The following is a 13,873-nucleotide window of genomic DNA, read 5'->3' as shown; positions in this document are numbered from 1 at the left end:
TGGGACTTCTCTCCTTAAATCAGGAGTCCTCAGCTCTCCTGAAGCTGGGTTCTACTTCAGACCAGTTGTAGCCCTCAGTCAGCTTTTCTGCAGGTATTCTCTTTTTACTCACTCCTTTCATCCGGCAGCTTGGAGAGATTAGCAGGCAGTCATCATCATCCCACAAGCATTTCTAAGACCTTCCCTCCTTTGGAGACCCTTATTCAACTGACTCTGTTACCCTTTTATCAGGCTCGGGTGTTCATTAGTCAGCTAGCTGGCAGTCAGCCAGGTGGACCAAGATGGGCTCATTCTCCATAATGAATTCCATCATAGGTAGACTAGGCCCTGACTCCCCTTAAAGGGCCAGCCACTCTGTGACAATGGGTACAATATATTTGGAATTACATATAAAAATCTCCATTTAAAGAACACTAATTGCAAAATTAAGCACTCAAAAATTAGAAAACTCTTGTGCATCATTGTAAGTCTTTCATTACATTGTCAAATATTGTATTTTGTCTACTTCACTCAGTGCAGAGGAAGTGTGCCCACTGATGTTTTTAGAAGTCATTCACACTCTGTGAATTCTTAAAAATTCTAAAGTGGATCCTTTAGTGAATGGGACACTCTTGGCAACAAAGTTCATTTAGGTGAATCCTGTTTTTAATGCATCTTTGCAACCATAGTGTTTTGGTTTTCCTATAACTGACTTGATTTTATTTATTTCAATTAGAACTGAAGCACATTCTGGAAATGTTACAGCTTGAAAATAATGAACTGCAAGGTCTAAAACTACAACATAGTCAAAAAGTGAATGAATTAGAAAAGACTCAAGTTGCAGTACTAAAGGTAGGTGTGTGGTGGAATAGGTAACTGAACTCTGGTCTCCCAAGTCCCAGGTTCCTGCACTATCCTTCCTCTCAAAGAACCTCAGTTAAATCTGACACAATGCAGTAGAAAGTGCCAGTGTGCAGTTTATATTTCATGATAACTTGTAAAATCACAGGCTGTTTGCCTTTGAGTATAGTTTAGTGACAGGAGTAGTGAGTGCTGTATATGCAGGCTGCAATGAACTCTGGGAACTTTGTGGATAAAAGGTCCTATGTAGATGTACAGAAAGATGGTGTTAGCTTGGCTTTATTTTTTTTTAATATCTGCATCTGTTACACACATTGTATATTTGTGTCTTATTTCATAGGAGAAACTAGAGTTAGAGAATCTCCAGCAACTGTCCCAGCATCAGAGAGGGGAAGTGGAGTGGCAGAGACAGCTCCTTGAGAAAGACCAGCAAGAAAAGGAGGTGCTGGCTTCTCAAATGCGCACTCTGCAAAACAGTACTGAATCTTTGAGAAAAGAAAAGCAACAACTTGAAGAAAACTGTCAGAGTTTGGAGAGAAAATTGTCACAAACTAAAAAGTGGGTGAAATAAACTTTTTCAAAGATCAGTGATTGGAGAGCCTTTGTTCTCACAAATTACTGTTTACATTTATTGTCATGAACAACCTGTTCCTTTTTTAAAAAGGATAAATGACTATTCTATCCATTACTGTGGAGGTGTCTTCTTTTAATCATTCCTACTGTGGCTTGTGGCTGTGTATAAAACTTCAATTGAACACTTGCTACATCTGCGATACTATGGCAGTGTAGAAAGAGACAATTTGAAGCAACATGTTCAGTCTTGAAACGGGACAGAAGATATTACTTTCCATAAAACTGCCTGCAGTAGTATAGCTATTTAAAAAAAAAATCCTTGCCAAATATTTTAAACAGACCAAGAAATGTGTTGTTGTTTTTTTCACATTTTACAGAAATTTAACTGCTATTGAAGATAGTAGCAAAGCTGCACTGTCTAATGTAGAGAAAATGGACTTAAATGTCAGAAAACTGCAACAGGAAATTGATCAACTAAACAGACACAAAAAGTCGCTAAATGAAGACATTGCAGTAATAGAACAGCATCTTCAAGGTAAAGAAAAGTTGTGAATTTTGTTTAAGTGACAATTTATAGCTTCATATTTTTACTTAAAGCCACAGTGTATGTCAATCAGTTATATAACGTAGCATGCTAAGCGCTTTATCATGGTTTAAATTACAGTTTTCTATTCGATTCATTCTTTAACTATTATAGAAAGCTCTTTCTGTGTGCATAACACACACACACACACACACACACACACACAAAGTGTGTGGGGTTAATTCATGGATTGTCAATTCAGATTATTTTCTTTTCTTTTACCAAACATGTTTTGTTTTCTGTAGAAAAAAAGGAAGAGCTGGATATACTGACGGGTGAACTGAGTGACTCCAGGCAACAACTTCAGCTGGTAGAACAGGTTAGCTTTGCTTAAAGATTAAATATATGCTTAATCAAAAACTAAAAACTACACTACAACAATGCAAACACTGAAGCATAAACCAAGGGATGATTTTTCATTATCCCACAGTTTCATATTTTTTTCATGTATGTATTTTAATACAGCCATTTTCTAGATCTGTGCATATTAGGGTGACCAGATGTTCCGATTTTATAGGGACAGTCCCGATTTTTGAGTCTTTTTCTTATATAGGCTCCTATTACCCCCCACCCCCGTCTTGATTTTTCACACTTGCTGTCTGGTAACCCTAGTGCATATTAGCTCAAGAGTGTGGGCTTTACAGATTGTTTAGATATTTTAGACTTTCATCAAGAGGAAAAAATCCTAAATGAGCTTGAGTCACTTGGAGCACAATACCATTTTAACTAGGTTCCAAGATTTTTTGTTGTTGTTGTTAAAACATGGAAGGAAGGGTGACCTGTGACAATGTTCATGTCCAAAGTATACATTTCACAGTTTAAGATATGTCCTCTTCCAACTCTGTAGAAATTTTCCCAATCCTGCAATCCTCAACGGCTAATTTTGGACATCGGCAATAAGGTAACATAAGGTTGGCAAAATATGGCCCAGTGAGAGGATTGTTTTGTGTAGGATGCTTAGAGAATGTATTTTGAGCCACTATTCACGTGATTTTATATTTGACCTATAATGCAGGATCTGAAAAATACCACAAGGCATCAGGATGAGTTGCTTAGAGAGCAGGCAACCCTAAAAGAAGACATCAGTGAATGTTTAAAAAAGTATAAGGATTGCCAAGAGAGACAGAAAAGGAAGGAGAACCAACTGCAGCAGCTTCAGAGAGAAATAGAAGAGAGGGAACTAGAACTAGCCAAACAAGAAATGGTATGAGACTCAGATTCTCTCTCTCTCTCTTGTCTTTGCATGACTGGTGGAGACACAGCTTCTATGCTTCTAAAATTATTTTGGCAAAAAGGGTATAGGTGTGAGTTTGCAATTTAATATAATACTTCTATCTAATTTTTTTTTAAATTTCATTTGGAGAGAAATAGCAATAAAGCATGAGATTTGACGTTCTGGAACAGAAACTTTTATACTACAAAACAAATGGCAATCCATTATTAATACCAAAGAGCCAGATTCCCTGTGGTATGACCACTTTGTGCTGAAATGCAGAACAACATTTTCGTAAAGCAATGGGAAGATCATCCCAGTGTAAGGGGATCTTTTTGCAGAAGAAGGTTGGTGCATGGTATCTATTCCACCTCACACCTACCCTTCTGGCTGCAGGTATAGATGGTATCTCAAGGGAAAATGGATAATTGCTGCGGTTTCTCTGCACCCTTTTAGCCTCAGCTGTTGATAGCTAGCATAACTTAAAGCAGCTCTTAAGCTGTTCTGACCTTCACCAGGGGAATTGAGCAAGCATATTGCTGATTTAGGATCGTGGGAGCATAAAGGTTGGATAAATTGAGACACGATCAAAATTTTGAGTTTCAACATCAATTTAAAAATTTTAAAAATAAACCAGGAAAAATGTTAATGAAATTTCCCCTTTCACATTTTGACCGGCTATAAAGCTACTTGGAATTTGATACATTTTGAAAAATCAATTTTTTTAATTGTGAATTCTTTTTCTTTTGACATCAGTTCTATTGAATGCCGTATTTTACATCCCTCTCCCACACCACATTGCTGGGCCTCTGTGTATGTTACAATAATAGTAGATAACTAAAACCAATTTCTCATATTAGTTATTTTCTTCCATGTGTAGAAGCCACAATTTTACTGAAATAAACCATCATACTTATAACAGTTGTGTTTCATGGACAGCAGTTTTGCATCTGGGAGAATGCTATTAGTGTTGGTCTGATGAGTCAACAGTTAGCTTATTGCAGTGCTGTCCCACATTGATATTGGCAGTGGCTGGATGCGTCTGAGAGACTCAACATCTATAGAAGAGAACTCTGAGCACCAGTGTCATGTACAAGCATCCAGCTTTGTAGTGTCTAGCCTAATGAGCAGTAGTACGGTTTGGGGGGAAACTGAACTCTTGTTAAAGATTTTATGTAAAAAGAAAACTAAAAACATACCATTTCATGGGAAATTTTAAAATAAAAAAAAAAATAGAAAAATGGGGTTTACCTGTTTTCTTAGTAATTAGAAGTTACTTTTGTACCATAATTAAAAGAAGGATTAAATGATGATGGAGAAATGTGTTTGTCTAGATATCCTTTAAATGTTAAGAACAAGAAAAAGAAAAGCTAAGCTCACACTAGCTCAGATTCGTAAAGAAAATCATTTTCTGTCTCTCTCAAATTGATTGCTAGTGTGAAGATAATGGTGTTGAATTGACATCAGTTCTGACTTCCCCCCATCTTCTTTTTCTAATAGAATCTGTGGTGATGGTATTTGCTATTATTGAGCTGATACTACCCAACTGTCTCAACAAAAGTTAATACTTGACATCCTCTCTTTGTAGATTCTTCAGCACCTCAAGGCAGACATTGTGTGTGAAGAAAAAAAATTAGAAGAGTATACAGCTAAATTGAAAGATCAAAAACAACTCTTGGAACAGGAGCTGACAGACCAACAAAGTAAATTTGAGCAGGCAATAGCTAAAGTAAGATTGGCAGAAGAAAGGGTTGAGAAACTGGAAAAGGAGGAGACCTGGTATACAGCACTGGAAGAAACAGTGAGAAAAACCAGTAAGATACTTCTTATGTGCGTATAACTATGATAGCATATGAGGCTGATCCAAACCCCATGGAAGTCAGTGGGAGTCTTTCTACTGACTTTGCTGGGCTTTGGATCAGGCCACTGAAGCAGATTCTTAATAAATATTGATTGAGCTTCCCTACTGGGGGATGGAGAGTTCCCAGATTGATTTCGCTAGACCCAGTTGTTTTACTGTTTGTTTAGACCAGTGTTCATGAAAATGAGAAAAACTGCATGGTAGTAATTTTCATAGGATTTGAGCTTGACAGCATGAATATAACAGAAGCGATTCCTGCTCTCCTCTGTTAACCAGCAAGACGAGTGTGAAGAACTGTAAAATGAAATAGGATTGAAAAAGAAATTTCATGATCTCATAAAGGGACTTGGTGATAATTGGAGAATAATCTATCTGAATACAATTTCAACCATTAAAGACCAATGGAATTTCATTTCAGTGCCCTCTTGCAGTTTTTTAGTGGCAAGAGTTTAATATGTTTTTTTTTTTTTTTTTTTTTAAAGATAAAACAGAAATTAGTATCATCATTTTCAGTCTTGCTCAGTTTCTCTACCATAAAAGAACCAGTTAGCACAGCAGTATGGAGAAGTTGCGGGTCCCTGAAAACTGAAGAAACTATGGGTTTTGTGTATAGAAACTTTAAATTAAGGAACAGGAGTACTTATGGCACTTAGAGACTAACACATTTATTTGAGCATAAGCTTTCGTGGGCTACAGCCCACTTCATCAGATGCATAGAATGGAACATATAGTAAGAAGATATATATACATACAAAGAACATGAAAAGGTGGAAGTTGCCATACCAACTGTAAGAAGCTAATTAATTAAGATGAGCTATTATCAGCAGGAGAAAAAAAACTTTTGTAGTGATGGTCCATTTTAAACAGTTGACAAGTATATTGTCAAGAGTATATTGACAAGAAGGTGTGAGGATACTTAATATGGGGAAATAGATTCAATATGTGTAATGACTCTGAAACCTTTAAATTAAGGGCTTCTAGAGCTTTTGTTGCATGTTACCCCTTCTCCCCCGATGATTCTGCAATTAGTGCCATACACCCAATGTGAGTGGATACATTGACTTTCTGCTGATTAAAGTGTTTTTTTAATTTAATTCCAGGACATCAGCTCTCAGAAAAAGAAACACAGTTACAAGAAAAAAACCAAGAGTTTTTATCCCTCCAGAAAGAACTGGAACTCTCAAAGGCTGAGTTAAACCACCTCCAAGATCAGATCCTGTCAGAGAGGAAGAAAGCAGAAAAGCAAATCACAGGTCTGAGGGAAGCAATCAAAACCCAAAGGACCCAGCTTGAGAGAGCACTTAATGTATGTTTTCATTGTGTTGCTATAAAAAGAACAATTTTAATTACTTCACATTTTTCTTTAGAGAGAAAAATCCTGTATGTCCTTTTGAGCCTACAGGATACAATTCAGGCAATCAGCTCGGAAGTCAGTCACCCACACTCTGCTGTTTCTACGATGCCATGCAAACACTCTTAGTTGATCCCATTTAGAGTGTACTAACTGTTCACAACAACACTATTTTAAGTCAGATAAATGGTTTTATATGTACATGTATGTTTGTTTGTTTTTTTCTGAAATGAGTTTGTCCATAGGGGAACAAAATAAAGTTTCAGCAATTTTCACATTTATATCTTAGGAAAAAGAGCATGAAAACAGTTTTTTGCAGAACGAAATGGCATCAGTAGAACGAGTGGCACATGATAATCATGAACGAGCAAAACGCCTGATTAAGGAGCTGGGCGAGATCCAACAGGATTATTTGGATCTCAAGTCACAGGTATAGTCTAGTACCTAACCATAATTCCATTTTTTTCAATGGGAAGTTTTTGCATGGAAATTATGTATTTTATAAACAAGTTCATTTTCATTTTTAATCTGCCTGTGTTCACTTCTGTTACTATTAGCATGAATACATGCATTTAAAATGTCCAAACAGCTCATAATCTATTGAGGGCCTAATACTGCAGTCCTTACTTATGCAAAACTTGCATTGAAATCATGGACTACAGGATTAGGCACTAATTGTCTCAAGAATAGTCAGTGTTTTTGGAAATTAAATTGATGTGATTTGTGAACCTGCTTTTATTTGAATGGAGCGTGCTCTTGATGCCCAGCGTCAATTACTGATGCATGGCTAGGTTTTAGAGTATATTTTGAGTATAACCATGAAATTACTTTATAACTCTGGAAAAAACTGAAGCCTCATTAACTGTCAGTCATGTCACGTATTTTAATAATTCCCATTAAATACATGCATGAGACTTTTTATTTTTAGATGTAATTTTCACAATCTCTGTAGAACTTTTTGTCAGTTTCTAAAGAATGATTGCAGTTTTCAGATCGTAGATACACTATCTTTTTTTGTACTTCACAGATTTGAAAAGTGTGCAGTAATCCCACAAAAATGCAGTCTCCCTCTTATTTTACTACTTAGTTTAGATTAAGCTGTAATGTTCAGCCAATAAAATTGCTGTATTGGTTGAACTATCCTAGTCCACTAATTTTGACTTGAGTGCTTCCGAGAGGAATGCTATCAGTACCTATACAGCAATTCAGGACCACCGACGGAAGATAGGAAATGGAATGTTCTTGTTTTAATATTGCCAGTCTGCACCTCAAGGAAACTTCGAAAGTAGTTTACAGCTATGACAGAAGTTCCCTTCTGTTTGAATTACAGATGCCTCATACACACATCAGGATAAAACTTCTTCGCTTGGTCTTACGGCCCAAATCTGAATTGTTTAGAAAGCTACTACTGTTCCTTTTTAACAAGCAGTAATGAGAGCAATCTACAATCATGCATCACTGTTCAATGAAAATGTTTGTTTTAGGAGTAGGCGTGGGTTGTTAATGCAAAAAGACTGTAGGCTGGTGCTTTAACTTTTAACAAAAATTTGATGGCAACATTTTGAGATTTCATCCCTCTTTAGAGCATAAATCTGTCTTTGTACTGCTATTTAGATTAAAACTCAGGAAGATTTGGAAAAGAGACAAAAGGAGATAAAAGATGCAGTGAAGATGCTAAAATTGGAGGTGAAAGATGAAATTAGAATTGGCCTTAAAGATGTAAGCCAATCTCCTCCAGAGCTGTTGGATGATCTGGAAGCTGTTTTTGAAGCAAAAGAATGTCTGGAGTGTGAATTAGAAAACTTAAAAGATAACTTTCCATTTGCAGCTAATGAGAAAAGACAGCTGTCATTTGAAGAGAAGAGGGATTTGTCCAAAGTCCACTTAATGGTAAAATTACTTTATAAATACAGTCAAAACACTGCATCTATCGACACCAGGGTTAAATTTGGCCCTATTTGTTTAAATTGACCACTTGATTGTATATTTTGTATACTTCATTTCACTGTTCTCAATCTCACATGCATAACTGGATAGTAACCTCTCTCTCTGATTTAAAACTGGATTGCTTAGTTGAGCTAAACTAAATTTTTCTGGTACATCTTTTTGGTTACTAATAATCAACTCAATCCTGCATTCCTTACACACACCAAACTCCACTGATTTCAATGGAAGACTTGCATGTGAAAGGAATGGAAGATTGGTCCCACTACATATTTAAATTTGTGGTCTATATGGCAGGGTATAGATTTTTTTTTTTTAAAACAGATTTAAAACCTTGTGTTTTGGCTGTTGAATATGATTCTTTTTTCTAAAGGATGAACAGTGGCGTGGAGAAGCACTCAGAGAAAAGCTGCGTCACCATGAAGATCGTCTCAAGGTTGTATCACACACTATATAATGGATTTATTTATTTATAAGTCTAGCAGGGCTCCATTGTAAGAATTCTTGTTTTTTTTCCTGTGGTTCTTGAACCATAATTTTATACATTTTAAATAACCATACAATACTTTTTGCAACATCGTAGCTCTTTCCATTGGGATGAAAAGGAAGGAGAGGAAGGCACTGTATATTTTCAATGTAAATTAATAATGTATTGCTCAAAATTCATGTTGTTTAAACATGCTTCCTTTTCCAGAAAGGCTTTTGTATGTGAATGTTGTCATAATAATTCTTTAACTTACACAATGCAATGCATTACCAATGTGATAGCCTGTAATACAAGTCTAGCCACAATCACAAATGGAACAAGAATTTGGTTAGCGCACATCTGCTGTTGTTCTTTGAGTAATGTTTTATGATGTTAGAAGATACCATACAAATATTGCTTTTCTGAATGGTCAGGACAGGTAGAAGATTATTAGAACAGATAGGCAAAACCGCTTCCATCATATGTTAACTTTTTTTTTTTTTTTTTTTAAATAGTCTGACCTCCCCTATCAATTAAAAAACCCTAGAAATGAAGCAGAAATTGGATATAAGGAAATGATTTAGTTATTCTGTTTTATTAAGGCTCAACTTCGACAATGCATGTCCAAGCAAGTGGAAGTATTAATTAAAGGAAAACGACAAACGGAGGGCACCCTGCACAGCTTAAAGAGACAAGTCGATGCACTAGATGAACTAGTTAGCAGCACCGCGACAGAGTCACTCTTTCTGTCCCAAAGCTCATCAGGGCTAATGTCCTCCCTTCATGATGATCTTAATGTTACACAGAACCAGGTAACACTTGAGAGCGTTTTGCAGTACCACATTTTCAAATCATTGTGCTCTATTAACTCTGCTGGCCACCCTGCCATAGCCAAAGAGACACTAATACACTTAGTGTTTTCACAACCATAGTCTTATGCTGCTGCAGAATTGTCCTGGAAAGTTTAATACAAATATGACAAAGTGTTTTGAAACACATGCATACAAAAATAGTAGTCACTCCATGTTCTCTTCCTTAACTCCTTTTCATTTGTCCCAACTCTGAAATGGCTGGGCCTGAAACTGAATTTGTTTTAAATCACTTTACTGTTGTTTCTTGGACTTAATATTAAAAGCAATTTGTGTATAACAGGAACTGGGGAGCTCTTAAAGGAATACCAACTTAAAAGTTTCTGCCTGAACATTTCCTACCTATATTGGTTACAAGTAAACTCTTAAGATAATTGTAGCCAAAACACTGGAGAGGGAGGAGTCCGTTTTTTTCAATTTGTGCACTTTGTGCATTATCAGTTTTTCCCTTTTCCCTGTATAGTAGAAGACAGGAATGTGACTCCAAATCCACAAAAATTAGCAATAGTAACTGAAACAGCTTTAACTTCTTTTTAAAAGGTCACTAGATAAAGGGACACAGTTAGCTTAAACTCTGCATGCCAGTTTTACAGAGTTTAGGAAGTTTGTACCATTGCAATACAAGATTCTAAAGCTACATGGCAAACAATGACGTAACCAACTGTACCCCCCTGAAGTAGGCAAATATCCAGTCTTCCATTTTACAGATGAGGAAGCAAAGACACAGTTTACATTATCTACTCAAGGTCAAATTAAGTCATGTCTGAATCAGAAGTAAAAACTACATCTCTGCCATTTCTCTCTTGTACCTAAATCTACTACATCAGAGTGCCCCATCAGGGAAGTTACATCTGTTTCTTCTGTAAATAGGGGCTACCTATCTTTTATATACACACTTCCTGGTTCTTAGCCTTAATGCAAAGATGGCCCTCTAAACTGACCATTGAGAATAGCAACATGAGGTGAATAGTCTGTGGGAAAGAATTTGCCTGTCAAGAGATGTGGATCTATTTTCTGACCACTGACTAAATCGGTGTGCTATTATGAGCAGGATGTGGGGGGTGGCAGCTTAAACTTTATGTATTTATAACCTTCATGCTAAATTCTGCTATAGGAAACCTATTTGTATGTATGGGACTCTTACATGTAAGCATTTTTCCACAAGTCTGACATTTTGTTTAAAACAAACCAACCTTTGGAGGTGGAAGGTTACCATAAACTTGAAGTTTAAATCCCAGAGTAAATGGATATTTCAGAGATTAATTTGAATTTGCTCATTACATGCATTAGCTTTCACACTTTGTTTCTCAAACTGTTTTACTCTTTTTTTCTAGGTTGCTCTGACAGGAGTTGTCAGATCTTCTGACAGGAGGCCAGCAGGCATTTCATCTCGCTCTCAACAATTCCACCAATATCATACACAAGAAATAATCCCACTAAACCATGGAGGTAAGAGATTTGATCCAGCTGTTACATTAAATCACATAGATCCATATAGACAAGGTTAAGCAGAACTTCTCCTTGAAGACTCGTGTGTAGTAGGGCATAGCACATACGGCATCTTCTCAGAAACAAGTTAGGTAGCCAATAGTGCTTGCTACTATACTGATACATGCTACCACTTCTTGATTCCACATAATAGGTGCTTTATGGACCTAAAACAGGCTCCCCAAGGAAATAATCTCCACCTTTGTTTTAAATTCATCTCCAATTTAAAATGGTTTTGGCTCATATGTTTGGTGAAAACTCTTGCCTTTTGTGTGGGAGCACCCCAAAACCCTCCAGTTTAACAGGTTATACATTTCTATAGGAAGCAGAGGGGGTTGTACTTTGCATTATGGATGTCACTTTTCACAGGGGCATTTTATCTTTAAGTTTGCCAACAATTCAATCTGGTAGTGGCTAAGGTCTAGCTGTAAACCTGTGTGCTATGTTTTTCAAGACAACTTCAGCGGTAGGTTCTACACTGCCAAAAATTCTGGCTTATATTGAATGCAGATCCTTCATCACGTTAATGGTGCTATTTTAATGAGGTACTTTGATTTGAGCCAAACGTTCTTACTCAGATAGGAGCTATCACTTCATGCAATAGTCTCTAATAGACTGCTCCATTGGAGATCTACAAAGAACTGCTTTACAGCAAATTCATGCTGGCCAGTTTTCATCTGCCTACAGATAGCCAGTTTTTTCTATACAGTGAAGCTGGAAATATGCACGTCAAGAAGAACATAACACACAAGGGCATTTTAAAAAAAAGCTGGCAGGATGTGATCCAGTGGCTGTCCTGGCTATCTTTGCTCTTAGAGCACAAGAGAACATCATCTTGCATCCAGAACAAAGTATCTTGCTGGTGTTCTAGCAGAATCACTAACTTTCTCCAAACTTTTTTGTTTGTTTGTAGTAGAAGAATCCTGACATTTAACAACACTAACAGTTGTATGGCTGGGAATGACACTCTCTTTCCAGCCCCTGGTCCAAATATACAACCTGAAGACTGCTACCTCATTAACTTGCAAGTCTGGATAACCAGACACACCATATAGCCACTTGTCAAGGCAGCATGGTCCACCATTCCTGAATATTTTTTCCATGTAAATACTGGCTGTAAGCCTCTGTTAGTACTCTAAAGTTTTGTACGGTACTGTAACTTAAGTTACTTACGCAAGAGATAATGGTAATATTTATTATGTTAAAGCTGGTGTTAATGTGAGAGAGATGAACTTTTTATTCTGGGGCACAAAGGTTGCAACAATTATCTCAAATCTTTAACATTTAATTTAAAAAACAACACAAATTTGAACTTCTGTGGTATTGACACACAAATCTGGTAATAGTTATAGTTCCTTCATCAGCTGTCAAACAAATGCCATTATTCCTCTGTCTTTATGCACCATTACTTTGAATGGAATATTTCTTACACAAAATAAAGTTTGTATTGATTCTAAGATGTTACATGTACCTTACGTTCCCTTGATTTTCCATGAATTTGGTATTTCTTTTCATAAAGAGATAGCATGGCTGTACTTAGACCTGTACCACAAAGTCACACTTCAATACCAGCAATGGGAGAGGTTGCTATTAAGGCAGTATCTAGGACTACAGGCCCCAAACTCCTTTCACCCCAGAGATTTTGTACAGAAAAGCAAAGCACAAATAAAACTAGGATTGTGGAGCTCTGATCTGTTTAAAATTCCAAGGATACTATGCAATACACATGGATCAAACAGAATATGCACTTTCACTTAAGTATAACTGTTCCTGGCCATTAAATAGGCATTCAGTTAATAACTTTGTTTTCTGGCAGTGCTCACCAGTAGATTCTCAAGCTGAAGTACATGACTGCTCCTGTTATTGAGTTTGGAAGATGCAAGTGGCCCACCTTAAGTCTCACTCTTGAACTTGTTAAACATTCATAAGATGACTACTTAACTCGCTTCAAGGTACCATTTTATGACTTGATCAAATGAAATAATGTACAACCCTAAATATAAGTGTGCTCTTAAGTGTGACAAACCCATTACAGCAACTGGTGTTTTAGACCTAGTTCTGACAGGCCAGTTACTAAACCAATCACCTTGCAGTGTGGCAGATGAAGACGTGTTTAGATGTGAGAGGCTACGCATCCTTTAATACTTCACATTCCTTATAGCATAGTAGGAGTAAGCCTAGAGATAATACATTCCTTATCCTACACACCTGAGAAGTACCAGCATGTTACTAAGGTACTCCCTCATTAATAGAATACAGCCAAGTTATATTTACTTTTAAGGCCAACACCTATAGTTAAGGCTACATTTTAGTCACAGGTATTTTTAGTAAGAGTCATGGATGGCTCATGGGTAGTAAATAATTCATGGCTTGTGACTTGTCCATGACTGTTGTACTATATACCCCTGACCTGGGCTAGGAATGCTTGGGGGCGGGGAAGGGGTCTGGGGACACCACAGGTGCTGCAGGTGGCGGCCTGGGACCCCCACTGAGGCAGGGGGCAGGTGGCAGCACATGGCCCAGGACCACCTGCTGGTGCTGGGGAAGGGGCAGCGGTGTGCAGCCCAGGACTGCTGCTGGTGTTGAGGGGGAGGGGGAAGAGGAGGGTTGGCAGGCTTCCTACCCAGCTCCGTGCAGCTTCCTGGACGCAGCCGGCATGTCCCTGCACCTCCTAGGGGAGGGGGC

At 37.4% G+C, this 13,873-nt stretch overlaps 1 protein-coding gene across 1 annotated transcript in view; it reads left to right on the top strand.

The window, feature by feature from the left end:
• The window catches only part of CNTRL (centriolin), a 59,289-nt gene extending 46,259 nt beyond the window's left edge, over positions 1-13,030 (top strand). The window contains exons 32-44 of the mRNA XM_065418692.1: positions 716-831; positions 1,181-1,398; positions 1,791-1,948; positions 2,242-2,315; positions 3,012-3,200; positions 4,798-5,023; positions 6,171-6,376; positions 6,711-6,851; positions 8,036-8,311; positions 8,739-8,801; positions 9,434-9,643; positions 11,035-11,149; positions 13,005-13,030. Of these exons, the coding sequence (XP_065274764.1) occupies positions 716-831; positions 1,181-1,398; positions 1,791-1,948; positions 2,242-2,315; positions 3,012-3,200; positions 4,798-5,023; positions 6,171-6,376; positions 6,711-6,851; positions 8,036-8,311; positions 8,739-8,801; positions 9,434-9,643; positions 11,035-11,149; positions 13,005-13,030 (2,018 nt within the window). The remainder of the gene's footprint in view (positions 1-715; positions 832-1,180; positions 1,399-1,790; positions 1,949-2,241; positions 2,316-3,011; positions 3,201-4,797; positions 5,024-6,170; positions 6,377-6,710; positions 6,852-8,035; positions 8,312-8,738; positions 8,802-9,433; positions 9,644-11,034; positions 11,150-13,004) is intronic.
• The last annotated feature ends 843 nt before the right edge of the window (positions 13,031-13,873 follow it).

Source organism: Emys orbicularis, chromosome 18, assembly GCF_028017835.1.
Source record: "Emys orbicularis isolate rEmyOrb1 chromosome 18, rEmyOrb1.hap1, whole genome shotgun sequence".
In the NCBI taxonomy this organism is placed as follows: domain Eukaryota; kingdom Metazoa; phylum Chordata; order Testudines; family Emydidae; genus Emys; species Emys orbicularis.
This window is presented reverse-complemented; position numbering and strand designations above follow the sequence as displayed.